At 46.3% G+C, this 20,284-nt stretch overlaps 1 protein-coding gene across 1 annotated transcript in view; it reads right to left on the bottom strand.

Annotated features, from left to right (window-relative positions):
- Positions 1-20,284, bottom strand: part of ABCA4 (ATP binding cassette subfamily A member 4) — a 132,791-nt gene that overhangs the window by 90,913 nt on the left and 21,594 nt on the right. The window contains exons 6-8 of the mRNA XM_084757380.1: positions 16,613-16,810; positions 3,651-3,740; positions 719-959 (exon numbers count right to left, since the gene is read on the bottom strand). Of these exons, the coding sequence (XP_084613506.1) occupies positions 719-959; positions 3,651-3,740; positions 16,613-16,810 (529 nt within the window). The remainder of the gene's footprint in view (positions 1-718; positions 960-3,650; positions 3,741-16,612; positions 16,811-20,284) is intronic.

The raw sequence follows: 20,284 nt of genomic DNA, 5'->3' as shown, positions 1-20,284 counted from the left end.
TTCCATGGCTCGAGTCCAGTCTTCTATGAGCACCACTCTCCTCTACCAGGGGAAGGAGAAATTCTGGGAGAAATCTCTTTGCCCGAGGCCACTTAACGAGGACAAGGAGACTCAACTGGTATTTCTTACAAGTGTTAACTCAGTGGTTCTCAGCCTTCCTAAGGCTGCGACCCTTTAATACAGTTCCTCATGTTGTGGTGACCCTGCCCCAATCATAAAATTATTTCGGTTGCTACTCAATAACTGTAAATTTCCTACTGTCATGAATTGTAATGTAAATATTTGTATTCTCCAATGGTCTGTTTCTTGGGTTGTGACCCACAGGTTGAGAACCACTGTGTTAAGTCATCACTTTTTATATTAGTATTTGTGTGTGTGTGTGTGTATGTGTGAGAGAGAGGGGGGGGGCAACCTGAGGTGTGCCATGTACCTTATTTTATCAGTAGCTTGGAACTTGGGGAAGAGGCTAGGCCAGCTGGCCAGCAAATGCCCAGTATTTTCTTGTCTCAGCCTCTATCCAGGCCTGGGATTACAAGTGGGCAACTCACCTGACTTTTTTTTTTTTAAGTGGATTCTGGGGATCGAACTTGGGTCCTTGTGCTTGTGTAACAAGAACTTTACCAACTGAACCATCTGCCCAGCTTTGCCATATCCTCAACCCAGCATCTTAACCAACAACACCAGAGGCCCGTTTGCCTACAGGAGTCAGAAAACTTACTTGTTCTTTTGTCATAAGAATAAGTGGGATCTTTCCTTGTGGACTCGATCCCCAGGAAGGCTTTATAGTTATTGTCTTCATACCAGTTAAAGGAGAACACTCGAGAGCCTCCTCCCTCTGGGTACCCACACACGAGGTCAGACAGGATACCCATCAGCTGTGTGAAGGTCTCAGGACCACTATTCTGCAGGAGAGGTCTCGTTACCCACAGCAAGTCTTGAACACTTGGCCGGTGAATAAACTAGGATAAAAGAAAGGCTATGAATAATCTTTTTGTTTGTTTATTTCACATACATTGGTGTTTTGCCTGTATGTTTATCTGTATGAGGGTATCAGATCCCCTAAAACTGAAGTTATAGACAGCTATGATTGGCTATGTGGGTGCTGGAAATTGAACCTGGGTCCTCTGGAAGAGTGGCCATGGCTCTTAACTGCTGAGCCATCTCTGCAGCCCTGACTTTGAATAATCTTACAGCAGACAGAATTAAGGCTGATTTCCATATTTAAAGGGAAACATATATTCTCAGCAATTCTTGATCCAGTTGCAGAAAACAAAACAAAACACCCTGCTGTTGTGTATTTGGGGACAAGCATGAACACAAAACATGTAACATTGTCGGCTTTCCTTTGATTGGGCTCCTTGGCATCGTGTCCTTGGAAAAATGCAGAGACTACTTCCCCATAAGCTAGTTGTTATCCCGTCGAGGTGGAGTTACTGTGAAACAAGATAACGGAGAAATGTCTTTGTTCTGGAAGTGCAAAACCACAGCAAATTTCTACGATTAAAAACTTTAGAATCTGGTGTTCTATATTTGGAAGACAATCTTTAAGACTTATCTTTACTTATTGTGTATGTGTGCATCTATGTCTGTGCCTGTTTGTGCTTATGTGCATGCAGATGACTGAGGAGGCTGGAAAGCGGCCGCAGTTCTCCTGGAGCTGGGATTACAGGTAACCCGATGCTCTTGTGTGGGCGCTAGGTGCTGATCTCTGGTTCTGTTTAAGAACAGCAAGTGCTATTACCCACTAAGCCAGTTCCTCAAAATATCTTCTTATTAACAGTTTTATCACATGTGAGCTCGTCCACTCAGTGTGTGTGTGTGTGTATGTGTTTTAAGATTCAAGCAAAGAACAGTTTTCAAATTCTGTGTCAACTAAGAGGATGCTGGCGTTCTTCTCCTTTCAATAACGTCATGGTGCCTGTGGCTTCCTCTTTGAAAGGTAGATCTGTGATGCTAAGAAGATGCCGGGCGTGGTGGCGCACGCCTTTAATCCCAGCACTCAGAAGGCAGAGGCAGGCGGATCGCTGTGAGTTCGAGGCCAGCTTGGACTAGCCTGGACTACAAAGCAAGTCTAGGACAGCCAAGACTACACAGAGAAACCCTGTCTCGAAAAACCGGGAAAAAAAAAAAAAAAAAAGAATTAGGCTGGGAGACATGGGCAGGTGGCACCAGTAACTTGGTTCCCATAAGGCCACTTGGCTCATATTTTAGGAAAAATATGAAATAAAAACAATGCTGTGTTTATTCCCTAACCGCACCTTACTATTCACATTCTAAACTGCTTAGGAAAAAAAAAAAAACCATTAGGATTCAACCAGGTGTGACGGAGCGCGTCCCCCTCCTTGCATCAGTGCTGTTTACCTGTGGTCTCTCTCTTTGTGCACATGCCAACGCTTGCTTTCCGAAACTGATGAGCGCTGTGTGGAATCCGCACAGTGAGTCACGTTTATAATCACAGTCTACGCCTCAGTAAGAAGGTCGGAATCTCAGATTGCTTCAGCAACAGTGGGTCTTATGACCCGAAGGGGCTATTATCATTATTATGTTGCTTATTTCATCAAAGTGCTCAGAAATGAAGGGCTGCCTGGGGTCAAATGGTCTGATATCAATTCATATAAACTGGTCATTCTGCCTTAACTTGGTTCACAAATGCTTAAATCTGGTGTCTAAACAGGCAAGGAGTCTTCTATCTAAATCTGCAACCTTCAAGAATGAAAAGTATTAATATGCATTGGGAAGCTATTTACATTCTCTGTCAATTCTACAGCTCTGAGGTTTTAAAGTCCTGTAAAGGGAACAATGTTAGACTCCCATTACAGCAGGTGGCCAGCAGTTAAGTACAACGGGCCCTTCTCTCACTCTCCCTGCCACGCAGGGCTCCCGCTTTGCCCTGATTGAGCTTAATTTTATAAATACAGCTTCCAAGTATGCTATTTTCCCAGTTGGCTGAGCCTAAGGCGGCTGGGAAAATCAAAGGGGGAAAGTGCAGGGAAGACCGCATTTGTTGTTCGGCTTCCCTCTTGCATGGCATCCACCACTCAGGAGGAGCTGCTGCCTGCTTCTCTTCCTTGTCGACTGCGTATTCAGAAAGGCTGTATCTGTCTATTCTCTCCAACAGCAATCAACTCTTAAGTGGAGGGACTGATTTCCATGTTGGAGAACTCTTATGGACTCACATGGTAATTAAGTTGTCTACATACATATTTCATAAAACAACACCAAACAGTCACTCTGGCAGGATGACGTGAACCCTTGGAAGTAAAGCACCAAGAAGTGTAGCCACAAGCACCCACAAGTATTTGTTATTGGTATGGATGGCACATTGGTTACCGCACCAGTTGGTCCCGGAAAGCCTCAGACTCAGTTGCAAGTCCATGTGGAAGCATGCTACTGCAGACAAGCTGTCAGCTCTACTGGTACTTATGTCTTGATGTAGCATCACAAGGACAGTATTTTCTTTTTACCTCCTACCTAAGAGCACAGATAGTTTGGGATATGAGCAGATGCCTTTAAATTACCAGACAGGAAGAGCAAGCGAATTTCTCCTTGACAGGAGAGGGGTACAATTAAATAATTACTTGATATAACGAGTGTGATTAAAATGGTGTGAAGGCATAATAAAACTTTAGTTAATGACATGGGCCTCTTACCTTTTGCGTTCTTGCTGACATATCAGATAATATTTCTCCCCAAAATCTCAAGTTGATTCCTTGAGAACTGCTGTCTAGGAGAGTGGGGAGCTGGAATCAACAGGAAAAAGAATTATTTTTAATGTAGTTACAGGGCTGGGGAGATGGTTTAGTCAGTGAAGTGCTTGCCACACAGGCATGAGAATATGGATTTGATCCCCAGCAGCCACAATCCTGGCTGGATGGCACAAGTGTGTAATCCTGGTGCTGGGAGGTAGAGATGGGGGGATCCTCAGGACGTGCTGTCCAGCCAGTCTAGACAGATCCAGTGAGCTCTAGGCCAGAGAGAGAGAGAGAGAGAGAGAGAGAGAGAGAGAGAGAGAGAGAAGAAGAAGAACAAGAAGAAGGAGGAGGAGGAGGAGAAGGAGAAGAACAAGAAGAAGGAGGAGGAGGAGGAGAAGGAGAAGAAGAACAAGAACAAGAACAAGAACAAGAACAAGAACAAGAACAAGAAGAAGAAGAAGAAGAAAAGAGAAGAGCCTTTAATTTCAGCAGGTGGGAGGCAGAGGCAGAGGCAGGCAGATCTCTGTGAGTTCGAGGCCACCTGGCCTACAGAAAAAGTTCCAGGACAGCTAGAGCTATTACACAGAGAAACCCTGTCTTGGGGGTGGGGGGGTGGGGTGGGGGAAAGCCAGGCAGTGCTGGCACACGCCTTTAATCCCAGTACTTGGGAGACAGAGGCAGGTAGATTGCTGTGAGTTCAAGACCAGCCTGGTCTACAAAGCGAGTCTAGGACAGCCAAGGCTACACAGAGAAATCCTGTCTCAGAGGGAAAAAAGAAGAAAGAAAGAAAGAAAGAAAGAAAGAAAAGAGGAGAGGAGAGGAAAGGGAGGCCTGTCTCAAAAAACAAGATGAAGAGCAACTAAGAAAGACACCTGATGTTGACCTCCAGCTCTGCACCTATGTGCACACAAATCTATACACACACAAACACAAATATACACAAAATATGCCACACACACACGCCTGATTTGATTTTGTACAAACTTGCAAGCTATTCTTTCCTCTGTATCTGTCCTTCTGCAAGCTTGCTTTCAGAAACAAAATGCTTCCACCCGATCCAGAAAAATCAAAGACTCGTATTCCAAGTTTCCCTGCTGAGCTAGTCAATTACAGACAGTCTCGTGGTGGTGACGGTAAGTACAGCAACGTGATTCTGATTGATTGCTGTTTTAGTGACACCAAACAAGGCTCCCAGAGGAGGCAAAACAGAGTGCAGCTGGCGGAGTGTAAAGACAGGCGATGTGGAGGGCACCCATCTGTTCACCTTCAGGCTCTACAGGGCCTGCCAGGCCTCCTTCCTTGCTCATGTGTATCCCCTCTGTGTCCTTTCTGGGCAGGTTGTCACCCTTCCTCTGCTCACCAATGCTCTGTCATGGAAGATTCCACAAATCCCAGCGAGTAATTCCCTGGTCAATTCTGCAGCTGAGAGCAGTAATTAGGTAGGGTTTGCCTATGGGACAACTCAGGGCAGTTTGAGTATTTTCTGTCTTGCTCAGGAATACCACAGTCCGCAGGTTTGCTGCTGTCCAGCCAGGTGTGAACACCTTGAACGCCAAGTTCCAAGTCCTGCTTGCCTTTCCTGGCTATAGCCTCAGATGGGAATTGATACACTGACAGCCCACCCTAAGGAGTCTTTCAGGAGTGAGATCACTGTGTTAAGGCAATGGCTTTCAAATTCAAGGGAACACCTGGAGTGGCTGAGAGGCCAGGACAAAGCTTGAATTTCACCCTCACTGGGGTTTTTGCAGCTCACAAGCCATGAGCCTCAGCCCTTTCACTCTGCAGGGTGGTTCTCTGAATGATGCTTGGATTGCTCTAGTTTGCATCAAGAGCTTAGACACAGGGAGTTACACCCAAGCTACCTGAGCTCCCATCTCTGCCCTGTATCCTTTCTTTCCGTTTTTCCCATGGTATGCCTGCTCTTACGCTTTATGCCCTCTGTTCTGACTACTGGGATGAGGCACCCAGCTTGCTGGGACTTCTTCTCAAGTTGTTTGTAAATAGCTTTAATGGTAATGGATGCTGGGCAAGCCACTTTAATCCCTGTTTTCGCCATAGACTGATGAGGTTGAGTTCAGCAGGGAGGAAGGATGTAAACAGGTCAAATCACATGTCAGTGAATGCTCCCACTAATCTTGTCCATCTTCTCTCCTAAAGACTCTGAGAGATGGGGCTGGGCGTTGTGGCGCATGCCTGTAATTCCAGCACTCAGGGAGACAGGGACTGGTGGATCTCTGTGAGTTCAAGGCTAGCCTGATTTTTCAAAAAGGGAGTCCAGGACAGCCAAGGCTACACAGAGAAACCCTGTCTTGAAAAACAAAACAAAAGAAAAGAAAACAAAACAAAACAAAAGACTATGAGAGAGATAAAAAGGAGCATATTATTTATTATTATCATCATTTATTTGTTTTTCTTGAGACAAGGTCTCTCTACATAACTCTGGCTGTTGTGGAACTCATAAGCAGACCCGAATCCTTTGCTTCTGTCTTCTGAGTGCTGGGATTAAAAGCATGTGACACCACATACAGCTGTCTAATTTTTTTGAGACAGAATTTCTCTGTGTAGCCAAGCTGGCCTCGAACTCAGAGATTCATCTGCCTCTGCCTCCCCGGCGCCGGGATTAAAGGTGTGTACCATAAGGACCCAGCCCATTATTTTTAACGTACCTATCAGCGGTTCTCAATCTGTGGGTCATGACCCCTTTGGTGGGGGGGTTGCATATCAGATGTTTACATTACGATTCATAACAATAGCAAAATTATTGTTATGAAATAGCAACAAAATAATTGTATGGGTGCGGGTCACCACAGCATGAGGAGCTGTGTTAAAGGGTTGCAGCATCAAGAAGATGGGGAACCATTGAACTAGATTATGAACGCCTTAAGCACGAAACGGGCTTTGTTTTTCCATCTTCAGCGCAGGTAAGCAAAGGTAACCCATGGATATGTGTTGAATTAATAAACCATAGATTCTGATTTTGAGAAAAGAGGCAGAATCTCCTGAGATTTCAGGTTTCATGAGCAGTGTCTCTGCCAGGAGGGAGTAGTAAACTCCCCTAGTCGGGACTAGGAAGGTGACAGTTGGGCTGATAAAGGCATGGGATGACTGTAAGGATGAAGGCAGTCTCTGCGCACAGAAGCGGGTGGGGAGTCTGGAATTCCAGGTGGAGAGGGAGGAATGTAAAGCCAGGCTTCAAGAGGCAGCCTGGATAGATGGCCAGATAAAAACAAGATTAGGGATCTGGGGGGAGAGAAGCCTGGGGCCAGGGTGTGAGCTGCAGTTTTGTGTCTGGTCAACACTTTCTGGTTTTGATCTTGCTAATAACTGGGTAATATCTATCAAACGGACATTTGCTAAGCTCCGATGCAGCGGTACTCCACCATGGAATGACCTTTTCAAGGGGGTGGGGTGGGGAAGGCACATGTCAGATATTCTGCATGTCAGATATTTACGTCACAACTCATAACAGTAGCAACATTACAGTTACAAAGTGGCAATCAAATAGCTTTATGGTTTGGGGTCACCACAACGTGAGGAACTGCACTAAAGAGTCGCAGCACTAGGAAGGTTGAGCACCGCTGCTCTAGTGTGCGCGCGCTGTCCTAGCAGCATTTCCCTTCCTAGTCCTTTTTCATGGGGATGACAAGGCATGAGGCACTTGTGTTTTGTGTGGAGAAGCCATTTCCTTCTCAGAACGGTGCCTGGCTCCCAGAGCTCCCCTCTGTATCTGCTCGCCAGCCAGCTTTCTGTTTGTTCGTTTCTGGTTTTTTTTTTTTTTTTTTTCAAGACAGGGCTTCTCTGTGTAGCCTTGGCTTTGCTGGACTCCCTTTGTAGACCAGGCTGGCCTTCAACTCACAGCAATCTGATTGCCTCTGCCTCCCTGAGGGCTGCTGGGATTAAAGACGTGCGCCACCATGCCCTGTTGCTGCTCGCTAGCTTTTTAACTGATGTTGCTTTAAATTATAAGATAACTTCCGCTGAGCTCCTGTCTTCCTGGAATTCCCTCCCCATCATCGATTCCAATTCCTAAGTCCTGTTCCTGCCAAAAGAACTGAAAGAGGCTGCAACTTTATTTCAATGGAAATGTGGAAACACTTCTAGAAAAAGGGTCAGGGACCAAAATGGCAAACAATACTATTATGTACAGCCCAGATTCCCATATCAGTAACGTCTCTTGATATTTCCAATGATAAATAACTTTGTGTCATAATTGGATTTGGTACAGTGGGTGGCTTGAGGTTAGGTCTAATTAGCCTTTTTAAGGAAGAATGGTTATACAAAAAGGCTGGGGCAGTGTATCTCTTCATTAACTGTGGTTGGTCCTCACACAGCAGATCCTAAAGATATCTGTTAAGATTCTTGGAGGAGGCCGGGTGGTAGTGCACACTTGTAATCCCAGCATTGGGGAGGCAGAGGCAGGCAGATCGCTGTCGGTTTGAGGCCAGCCTGGTCTACAAAGAGAGTTCAGGACAGCCAAGGCTACACAGAGACACCCTGTCTTGAATCACCTTCCCCCCTTAAAAAAAAAAATTCCTGAAGGACAAAATATATTCCTTTCCCTTAGACTATGCAATCTGTATACCAGCGTGGAATAAAGCACATCCGCTCCCTAAACATCTTAATGGAGTGTTTACTGATTCAGTAGCCATCACTCCATCATCACATGGAGGGAGTGGCCTCTATAGTTGATAAATTTTTTTTTTCTAACTCAAAGGAGCCAATCTGGAAGCCATATGGTCTCTGGGAGCCAGTGAGAGACTGTGGAGTCAGGAGTGAGCCGCTTGTCTCGAAAGCATCTAGACCAGAAGAAGTTAAGGGCAAGTGGAGTGACAGACAGACAGCCCTGGGCTGCTAGGCCTCCTTTCCCAGCAGCTGCTCCAGGAAGCCCAGATTTATCCGGGAGGGAAGTTGTTGCTGGGCAACTGGAAGACTGTGGGTTTAAAGCATGTTTGTTGCAGCCTGACAGTTGTTAAGCATTGGATAAAAAGAGAGGAAGCTGCTTTGGTGGTGAGGGGGCAACCAGGAGCAGGGGGCGGGGGGGGGGGGGGAAGGCTGCGTGCTAGGAAATGCGTCATGAGAGGAGAATTCAGACTCAATCATAGGAGGGGTGGGGGACATGCCAAACTGTCTCTGCTAGGAGAGGTCATCTATCCAGACGTGCTGTCTCCTGACACTGGGAGGAACAGAGTCTGAACGCCTAAAGCCGAGGGTGGGCTCTGGGGTATGTGAACAGACAAGTTATGGGGCTTTCTTTAGTGCAACAGAAACTAGGCCCTCGTTCCCTCCTGACTTCTGTCCCAGTGCCTGTTTCTGATGAAAGCAAAACTGAGCTTGGAATCCAGAGGGCAGTGAAAGGTCATTCTGTGTGATCCAACTTCCTCTAGTCCCAGGGGTCTGAGGAAGGAGCAGAGAAGCCACTGCAAAGTGCCTTCTCCCCACAACACGCCACCACCACTTGTGTGTGTATGTGGGGGAGGGGTGGGCAGAGGACAACTTCAGGGTGTGTAGAAGAATTTTAATTAGAACATGGCTGTTCTGGCAAGAGATCAGATCCAAAGATCTTCTAGGTCTGTGTGATCCAGCTGGAATACAAACACGCCTTTAGTCCGGGAGACAGAGGCAAACAGATTTGAGTTCAAGGCCAGCCTGGGATAGAACAAGTATCAGGTAAAGAAAAGCATAGGTCCGGGTGTGGTGGTACATGCCTTCAATCCCAAACAGTGAAGGTAAAGTTAGTTTGTAGAAGGAGGCACCCAGGTTTGAAAGTGATGTCTAATTGAGTGGCAGACAAAGAAAGTGAGGGAACCAGCTCCCCCAGGCCAGGCTTTCACTTTACTATAAGCAAACTGTCTTTGGTTTCAAAGAGTATTTCCCACCTTCTCCCTAATGCAAATTTCACTGCAATCCCATGACATGTGTAGAATGCGTCTTACTGTCTCTTTCACAAATGAGGAAGAAATGGTCCTCTAAAAACAACAGTAAGTTGTTAGAAAATAGCCAGAAAGCAGTCTCTGGGCCACTAGAGGATGCTTGGTCCTGACCACTGGTCCCACACTCAAGAGCCAATGCTGAGGAGTTTTATGAAAAGAGCCAAGGCCAAGCCGGGGTGTGGTAGCTCTGAGTTCGAGGCCAGCCTGGTCTACAAAGTGAGTCCAGGACAGCGAGGGCTGTTAAACACAGAGAAACTCTGTTTTAAAAAACAAAATGAACAAACAGAAAGAAAGAAAAGAAAAGAAAAGAGTCAAGGTTACCAAAAACACTGGCAACCAGCATGACTTTCTGCATGAGATGCCTATCCAGGAGGAAGAAACACCTGGCAGGTCCTAGGAGTTAGGCAGAGTGATGCTGCCTAGATGCTGAGTTGTCATGGCAACTGTAGGAGCTGAAACTGTGCTGGACTTCAGATGTGAAGGTCACATTTGTGCCGTGGTCATCTGTCTGTCACCCCTGAGCTCTGCAGTATGTACTGGGTTGCTGTGCCATGAGGGGTTTACCTAACAGATGGATTCTGTGGGTGTTCTAATTTCAGGATGTGGGAGTGAGTTTGCTATCTTGTGCAGTTGGGTCTTAACTGTAATTTCCATCTGTGCCCAAATGTAGATGCACAGTCCAATCATCTTCAGTGCCTGCCCTGTCAGAGCTGTGACACGCAGAGGCCCCGTAGTCCTGTCACTCTCCTGAGTGTTCTTGGCCTGTGTAGAATAGATTCTGTGCACATATGCATTTATGTAAGTGCCATCCGTGTTCTCACTTTAAATTTTTAGATAGAGTTTAACCCTTGAAAACAAAGGGAAACATCTTATTCATATATGAGACCCCCCCCCCCCGTGGTATTTTTGTATTAGTGACATGTAGGAAAGACATTTCATTGCAATTGCTTTTAACTGGGGGTCTGGCTTCAGTGGCTCTATGAATCCCCACCCCTTCATGTCTGTGGGGACTCATGGGAAGGGCTTAGAGCTGGTGTCAGAGTCTCAAACGTGACCTTAATCCATAAAAACAATTCAGCGCTGCTGTTCTGCAGAAAGCTGAAGTATCAGGAGCCAAAATCCTTCCAAAAGTCAGTTTATACCGGAGCGAACCTATTATCTAACATGTGGGCATCATGTATTGTAAGTACGTGATCTATACTGACTCAACAGGCAGAGACGCCAGACCTTGTCATCTAAACTAGCAGCCTCGCCAGGGGCTGGCTTCTATCCTGAGTCACTTTAGTATTGACCACTTAGGGATTCTTTCTTCCTCAGTCTATAAAGTCTGTCAAGAAAACAAATCCCAGCCTACTGTATACATCTGGAGCCTAGAGGAAATCAAGACAGGCAAACGATAAGACCACTAGCCCTGGACCGCTCTTCTATTTCTTTCGTTATTGGAATGTATTTGCCTAGAGGACCGCCACCCCAATAAGCACTGATTTGGTAGATGCAGACAGGAGGAAGGGGGAAAAACTGTGAATGCTGTAAGTCAAATTCTCCTAGTGTGGTTGAATGGTTTTTAAAACCCTGGTTTTGGCTGAGTTTTGTTCCTGCCTGCCGCCCTGCCCCTAGCTGCACATACACTGCTGTTTGCAATGGAATTTGATTTTTTTTCCCCCTGTTTTCTTCCCAAAGCAGGAGAAAGGTACAAAGACCCAGCAGTTAGGAGAGAGAAAGGGAGAGGGAGGAAGGGTGGGAGGAAGGAGACAGACAGAGAGACACACACACTGAGAGAGAGAGAGAGAGAGAGAGAGAGAGAGAGAGAGAGAGAGAGAGACAGAGAAAGACAGACAGACAGACAGACAGACAGAGACAGAGACAGACAGAGAGACAGAGAAAATATCATGAAGATAAAGTCACTAATGAGACATTATTATAAAACAGAAGAAGTAGGCCAGGGCTGGGCATGGTGAATCTCTGTGAGTTCTAGGCCAGCCTGGTTTACAAAGAGAGTTCTAGGACAGCCAGAGCTATTACACAGAGCAAACCTGTCTCAAAAAAGCAAAACCAAACCAAACCAAACCAACCAACCAACCAACCAACACAAACAAACAAACAAACAAAAAAAACAACCAGAAGATGTGGGGTTTCCCCAGAGAATTGTACATAGCAAAAAGCCACTCAGAAACTGGACCACATAGTTGAAATTTAACAAACTGCAGCCATTGACCCCGGGGAACAGAAAGCAAGGCCAGCTCTCAACAGGCGATGCACAGTCCACCCCTGTTTATTCCCGGTGACTCAGGAATTCAGGAAGCAGAGCCAAGAGTGAAGCAAGCCATGGACAGAGCCATGTAGTCAGGACCCCCAAGACTGGGCCTTTTCCTCTCTGAACTCAGTGTTCACACAGCCCATAGTCACGGGGTCATGAGGACAATGGAGACGGGAAAGTGAAAGCCACAGCCTCTTGGAGGTTGAGGGAAAAGCTGAACTGTGCTACAGCAGGAACATTTACAGAAAGGAAAGCTCTGAGCCCCCAAACCAGCTTTGCTCCATGCACAGCCACGGAGAAGGCGGAGGCAGAAAGCAGATTGGCAGGACTTAGCGTCCGCCTCAGTTTCTCAGCCGAGTTTCCTCAAGTCAACATGCACTGTACAAGAGACAGATTTGCTTCTTAGCAAGATTTCTAAGCTGCACCAGAGTGGGGGAGAAAACAGGAAGACTGGGGTACTGGGGGGGGGGGAAGGCTAGAAAACGGGGATGCAGGAGGGACAGGGAGGCATGTACAACCTGGGCCAGCACAGACAGGAAACCTCCAACCTCTCACTCACTGAAGTACTTAAAGTGCTTACATGTTTTTGTTTTTGTTTTGTTTTGTTGTTGTTTTATGAGGTGCAAACATTTCAGGTATGCTGGCTGGCGGGAATGACGCCCTCTGCCCAGCTCTGAACTTCTGGGGTTCAAGTTGACAGCTGTGATCCCGAAAAAGCCCCAAGGTGGAGATAAACTCCTTCAAGCTACGAAGTTGGAGATGAAACCAAGAGAGGCGAAACCACCGGAGAAAATGCAGTCACCTGATTTGTTGTGTGTGCTTCCTCATCCAGCTATCATATGTGTGCATAGGTTTGTGCAAATGTGGGGGTGGGGAAGGGGTGGAGAGAGAAAGAGAGAGAGAGAGAGAGAGAGAGAGAGAGAGAGAGACAGACAGACAGACAGACAGACAGACAGACAGAGACAGAGACACACACAGAGACTATGGGATTAGGTAGAGCAAAGTCCCGGAGAACTGCATTTGGATTATTTGAAGATGACAACATTCCGTTCTGACCTCCAAAGGACTGAGGAAAAACACAGCTGGTCCCAGTTGGTGCTAACTCCCACCACATTCCCTCAGCTCCACAGATTCCCAGGTCTAGAGGTTGCTTCCACCCTGCCCCCACCCTTGCTCTGTACCCAGCAGGGGCAGGTGCCAGTCACAGTGGCTTACTGAGATTTCTTTCCTCTTTCTTTGTTAATGAGAACTGACTTGGCATTTAATAAAACCTTATTTATACAAGGGCTACGTGTGCATAAGAAACAACCCTGTAGAAGGGACAGCCCAGCATCCTCCCCTCCTACCCTCCCTACTTTCCCACCCCCACCCACGCCCCCAACACCGGAATGACAGTGGCTGTGCGCCAACCAGCTGCAATAACAGCCAGGCCACAGAGGCTAGCCATGTTCCTCCAGGGGGCCGTGGGGTCTGCCCTAGCCACCCTGTGCCTGCCTGGGGATCATTTTCCTAAAACCACTCCCAGGATGAGAACAGGAAGCAATGAAAGCAAAATCTCATTTAATGCTTGCTATTTCTTTTAAGTTCTTTATTAGTAATTTATTTGCTTTTAATGTTTAGCTGCCCTGTTCATTTGTCCCAGGGAAGGCACATTTCAAGGGCACCAGACGACTAGACAGGGTGTTTACACTTCGCTATTTCAATCAGTTCTTTCCCCACTGAGGCAGAAGCAGGGATAAAGAAAATGGCAGGCACAGAGGTCTTCAGAGGTCACCTGATGCCTCCCACTGGGGTGTTTGCCTCTGCCCTGCCCTATGGCCCACTTTAGCATCTCAGAAAGGGCCAGGGAAGCACCTTTGCTGCACTCTGTTCTTGAAGCTCAGAGGTGTTTGGGGTGCTCTATCACTGTTTCGTCTACAGAGACTTGAGACTGTAAAGTCAAACTTCTTTGTTCAAGGTCAATAATTTTTGACTCTGGCTGGAATTTGGAATTATCTGGAACGCTCTGGAAAATACTGAAGCACAGAGGCTGTATCCTGTACTAACAGACTCAGGATCTCTGGACTCTGGGTTTGGGAGCCTAGAAGCCTACATTTATTTGTTTGTTTGTTTGTTTGTTTATTGTCTCTTTTAGTCTAGGTTGGCCTTAAACACCTCATGTAGCCAAGAATGACCTTAAATTTCTAATCCTTCTGCCTCCACCACCCCAAGCACTGGGGTTACAAGCATACCCCTCCATGGTTAGATTTTTGTTTGGTTGGTTTTTTGTTTTTGTTTTTTTCAGGTCTGGGGATCAAACCTAGGGCCTATCAGGCGCGTTAGGCCAAGTGCTCAAAAATTGAACTGCATCCCCAGCCCCTGTGTGTAGCTGGTAATGCTTTCCCGGTTAAACCTAGGAACTGCTGCTTTCAGGGACGAGTGTTATTTGTGCTGGGCTTTCTCAGCTGAAGGGCCTTGAACAGCTAGGTTTGCTGGATTGTTTGGGGCCTGAGTGAGAGAAGGAGGCTCAGTGTCAGCGCCCTGGCCTCAGCTCAGTGCCTGTCCCCAGCTGGTGCCTGCTGCAGCTGTGAACTCATGAGTGCTTGGGCAGAACGGGTGAAAGAGTAGCTTGGGTCCCATCTAAGTCAGTGAAGGCAATTGGTAAAGCTTCTGATTTCTGAACCCAGTGGAAGGCAGAAGCAAGGCTTTCTGGTCTGTCTTGTTTGATAAGTAAACAGTCAGGTCAGTGGCCCCAGAGAGTGACTACAGTTTGGATCTTGAGTGTCATACAAAGGCCCATCTGTAATAGGCATGGTCTCCATCTTTACATGAGTAGAAGGTCCTGTGAGGGACAGGGCCTAGTGGGAGGTCTTTAGGCTATTGAGAGTCAGCCATGGAAGAGTCTAGTGGGAGGGGAGCCCCAAGTCCATCCCCTTTTCTTTTTTGCTTCCTGGACAAAAAAAAAAAAAAAAAAAAAAAAAAAGAAAAAAAAAAAGAGTGGATTGTTCTGCCATGTTTTCTGCCACAATGTGCTGCTTCATTACAGGCCAAAAAAAAAATGATGATGTCTATCAGTCACAGACTGGCATCTCTAAAACTGTGAGCCAAGGAAAAGCCTTTCTCTGACACACTGAGGTGCATGTTATGGTAGTTTTGTGCAGATGCAAGTCTTACCTGGCTATACCCAAGACTCACTGAACTGAAGACCATGCTCTGGAGGTAGCCAATGGTTGCTTTTGTAATCCGCTGTAGGACAGGTTGTTAATTCTCTCTGTAATATGAGAAGCATCAAGCCCATCTCTGAGTCCTAGACCTTTTATAGTGGCCTCCTCAGGTCTTAATCCCCTATACCTACTTTGGGGGCCCACCCTAAATGAGCTGAGAAGATTGCAGAGTAACTTGCAAGGGAAATTCAAAATAAACTGCCAGAAACTATTTTATTTTGATGCCTATTTTATTTTTATTTAATCTGTTTTCTATTATTTTCCTTTCTTTCTCATGTATCCTAGGCTAGCTGAAGATGACCATTAGAGTCTGGCATTCTTGCCCCCAGCTTGTAACGTTACAGTTGTTATGTGTGCTGGGAATCTAACACTGGCTTTGTGTATGGAAGCCAAGTACTCTTAGTAACTTAGCAACAGCCCTGTCCCCAGTTAAAAGACAAGCTGAGAGGGAGAGAGAGAGAGAGAGAGAGAGAGAGAGAGAGAGAGAGAGAATACATTTTCTGGGATTTGAGAAAACAACCATTTGAGAAAACAACCATGAAAACAGAAAACTGTGACTTCTATAATCAACAAGTAATTCAAATAAGGTCTTAGTGATTGGCATTCCTCGTGGCTCAGTTCCAAAAATTAAAATACAGGCAAAAAGAAACCCATAATTCGGGTGTTAGGAACAGTCTATCTTTTCCGTGAATCCTGCTCAAAGAGTAGGCTCTGGGGACATCCATAAGAGCCTCCTCGCAGGATGAGGCAGCTCCGCCCCGGTGGCTGGGGGACTTGAGCTTGCATGCTTCAGAAGCCTCAATCGACACCCCACTTCCTGAAGTTTGGCACTTCTGTGCTCTACCACTTCCTTCCAGCAAAAGAGCAGGAGTCACTCACCGGCCCTGGGAAGTCTGACTCCAGCTCTTGAGCCGAAGGCTGGCCTAACGATACAGGCTCCCCAAAATGCTGAGATTATGACATTTTCTATTTTTGTTCTAGCTAGAAAAGGGCACCTCCTTCCAGAGGAAGGAGCTTGAACCTCTCATTTGCCGAAACTTGTGAATGCTTTGTACAGTTTTTTTTCCCCCCTCTCTCTTTTCCTACTATTTTATCCACAGGTATGTCCAGCCTATAGCCTCAGGCTGCAGGTTCTCCAGGATAGCTATGAAGGATTTCCAATACACCTGTAGATGTCACTGTCATGTCACAGTGTCAAAGGTCGGGCAGCTGGGAAATAGCGTACTTGTGCGGATGGACAGAGCCAATGTCTGTAACCACGAGCTGAGAATTCACTGGTCAGTGGAGCACTCTGCTCATACTCCCACTCCGTCACACACTTAGGGGTGTACCTAACTCCTTCCTCTTGCTGCTATTCTGGAAGGACTTTTGTCGTTGTTTGTTTCCCCCCCTTGGGTGCTAGGAATCCTGGAGCATCCTTAAGGCTTGTCATGAGCGTCATGCTCACACCTTCCTCAGCGTCAATTCTCCACTGGCCTGCCCGCGCCCAGGAGTCACCTCCCAACAAGGAGCACCGAACCCTTCCCTTACCACACGGAAGAGTTTGAAGAAGTCCACGTTGGCATACAGTGTGTCTTCTATCCACTGTAAAGCGACCTGGGAGACGGGACACAGGGCATCGCGTACAGTCCGTGCCCCCCAGCGCTGGCTGAAGATGATGAAACGCTGCAAGAGGGCCTCGCTACAGGCAATGCTCTTCAGTTCCAAGTCCGGGACTCCGTGAGCAAACTGCGGGGAGGAGAAAGGATGCTGGAGGAGTCCTTGTAGGGACATAGTACCATCCTCCTGAACACAGATGCTGCATCCTGACCTGTAGGCCTGACGGATCACATTCCATGGCGAAAGAGGATTGAAAGAGCTGATGGCATTGGGAGAGGCAGAGGCAGAGGCAGGTGGGGCTCTACGAGTTCAAGACCAGACTGGTCTACGAAGCAAGCCCAGGCCAGCCAAGGCTACACAGAGAAACCCTGTCTTAAAACAAAACAAAACAAAACAAAACAAAACAAAACAAAAGCAGATGGATTATGTCTGATAACTAGTTGGTTTAAAACACACAGATTATCCAGGTGGTGGCGCACACCTTTAATCCCAGCACTCGGGAGGCAGAGGCAGGCAGATCTGTGAATCTGAGGCCAGCCTGGCCAACACAGTGACCCAGGATAACCAGGGCTATACAGAGAAACACTGTCTCTAAAGAACAGTGACAACAAAAACCCACAGATTAATTTGAATTGTTCGTGTGGGTTTAATGTCATTTCAAGGTACTTGAAATTGGAAGGAGGTAGAAGAAACAGCGTCAGAGTCCTGAGATGTGAGAAAAGCTTGGAAGCCATTGCTAATCTTGTCAGCGGAAGGAAACCTCCACCCGAGGTCTGTACACACTATGTACAAAGTGGGGAAGGTGAGAGAGCAGGTTTCCCTTCAGGCATCCCCGCAAAGAATGTGGCTAATGGCACCTTGACTGACTTTCAGACATCTGACCTGGGGAATCATAAAATAATAAACCTGTGTTGCTTTAAGCCTTTAAGTCTGTGGTCATTTGTTATAGCAGTAATAAAAATCCAAACCCTCCCTCACTTTAAAGCTTTTTAAAAATTGAGAGATCTCCTTTGAAAAGGGAGCTAAAGTGCCACCAAGACCTTCTCCCAGTGGCTGCAAGAGAGGAGTGGTGAAAACATATTTATAGTGACATTGACCAACTTCTTCTCCCTAGAATTACCATATCAATATATAAGACACCCAGATCAATTTGTTTTTTACTTTGTTACTGTTTTGTTTTGTTTTTTTGCTTCTTGCTTATTTGAAGCAGGGTCTCACTCTAGCCCAGACTGACCTGGAACTTACTCTGTAGCTTAGGTAATTTTTCTCTCTCAGTCTCCTGATGATACAAAAGCAAGCCACTATACTTGACACAGTTAAATTTGAATTTCATATAAACAACAAATAACTTTTAGTATGTCTCAACTAAATTCCAAAGGGAGCATAATTATGCTGAGATTTTTTTTTTTAAATGATTATCTGAAATTCAGGATCAAATATATAACCCGTATTTTATCCACAACTCTAGGCCTACCTAGATAACCCACATCTCACATCTCCTAGAAGATCACAATGACTAGGACCACCATGACTATGGTGACCTTCACGAAGATGGGGAGGAAGAGGCCCAACCCTGCTCAAGGCCTCTTGGTTGCCTAGCGTGTCTCCTGGCATCCTAGAGTTCCAGGCTCTGTACCATGAACAAATTCATAAGACTGGGCCTTAAAGACTCCTGGTAGCTTTTAATCCCCATGCTGAAAAGCCGAGCAGGGCCAGGCTCTGCCACCCCGATGGAAGCATTGAGACCGCACTGGTCCCTCTATGAGGCACAGAATAGGGGCGTTTCCACAGGTCATTCTGCCTTTGCCCCCTCCTCATTTCCTATCTCTGGACAAAACCCATCTTCTCTCTAACCAGAAACTGACACCTTTTGTATAAGCTTATTTTGTCTGATCCTGTCATACTCCAGAGGCGGGAACTGATGGGGCGGGGGTGGGGGTGGGGCGGCAAGCAACAGCACACTTAGATAGGTATTAGCTAATGTCGTAGTTTGCTTTGCATTGCTGTGATGAAACCATGACAAAAAACAACTTAGGGGGAGGAAAAGGTTTATTTCATTTCATAGTTTACAGACTGTCATGAAGGGAAATCAGGACAGGAACTCAAGACAGGAAGTGGGAGGTGGGAACTGAAGCCGATGCCATGGAAGGGGGCTGCTTCCTAGCTTGCTCTCCATAGCTGGCACATAGCTTTCTTTCTCTTTCTTTCTTTCTTTCTTCCTTTCAAGATTTTATTTATTTATTATTTATGTAGTACTCTGCCTCTATGTGTGTCTGCATGCCAGAAAAGGGCACCAGATCTCATTATAGATGGTTGTGAGCCACCATGTGATTGCTGGGAATTGTACTCAGGACCTTTGGAAGAACAGACTGCCCTCTTAACCTCTGAGCCATCTCTCCAGCTCCCCAGCTTATTTTCTTATACAACCCAGGACCACCTGCCCAAAGATGACATTGCCTTCAGGAGGCTGGGCCTTCCACATTAATCAGCAATCAAGGTAATGCCCCCACTGACTTGCTTACAAGCCAACATGGTGGGGACTGTCTTAGCTGATAAAACACTGTGACTAAAGCAATGTCAGAGGAAAGGGTTTATTTGGCTTATATGTTCACATTATAGCCCATCATTGAAGGAAGTTGTTGGACAGGAACTCAAACAGGGCAGGAACTTGGAGGCAGGAACTGATACAGATACCCTGGAAGAGTGCTACTTACCGGTTTGTTCCTCATGGCTTGCTCGGGTTGCTGGTGGGCCAGGACTACCAGCCCAAGGATGATACCACCCACAATGGGCTGTATCCTCCTTTATCAATCACTAATTAAGAAAATGCCCTACAGGCTTGCCTATAGCCAACTCTTATGGAGACTTTTTCTTAATTGAGGTTCCCTTTTCTCAGCTTGTGCCAAATCGACAAACAAAACAAAACAAAACAAAACAAAACCTAATCAGAACAGCTAGGTAATGGAAACACCACAAAACACCCTCTCACTCACTCAATCACTTATTCTTTCAATGTTATTCACTAAACTCCTGTTGTTCAGAGTCCAAGATAGTGACTGGGGATCTACAGGTGAATAATACAGGCCTCCTGTCCTTTGAAGAGCTCTCTGTCTAGCTATAAATATGGGCATTCAGACAGCGTAAGTGTAAGGTCAGGTAGAACAAAACTAGAACAGGAAAGGAGAATTGAAAAGTCAGTCAGGGCTGAGAGGAACACGGCAGCAGAATACCTGTGTAGTGTGTGTGTGACACTCTGGGTGTCAAGCCTAACACAGAAGAGAGACAGAGAGAAACAGAGAGGGGGGGCAGGGGAGAGAGGGGGAGGGAAGAGAGAGCAAAAGGATGGCTAGTGAAAGGTCCTAGAATTTACTGGGCATAGTGGTACATGCCTGGCCTACTGGTCTATAATCCCAGCACTCAAGTGATTGAGGCAGGAAGAGCAAAAGTTCAAGGCCATCCTCAGCTAACAGCGAATTTGAGGTCAGCCTAGGCTACATGGCAGTCTGTCTCAAAATTAATAATGACAAAATACTTGGTCTTTATTAAAATTGTCTGGTACCATTATAAGTGCCTCCACATGTATTTTTTTTTTCAATTTCTCCT

The sequence above is a fragment of the Acomys minous genome (genome assembly GCF_964271855.1).
Source record: "Acomys minous genome assembly, chromosome: 14".
Taxonomy (NCBI): Eukaryota; Metazoa; Chordata; class Mammalia; order Rodentia; family Muridae; genus Acomys; species Acomys minous.
This window is presented reverse-complemented; position numbering and strand designations above follow the sequence as displayed.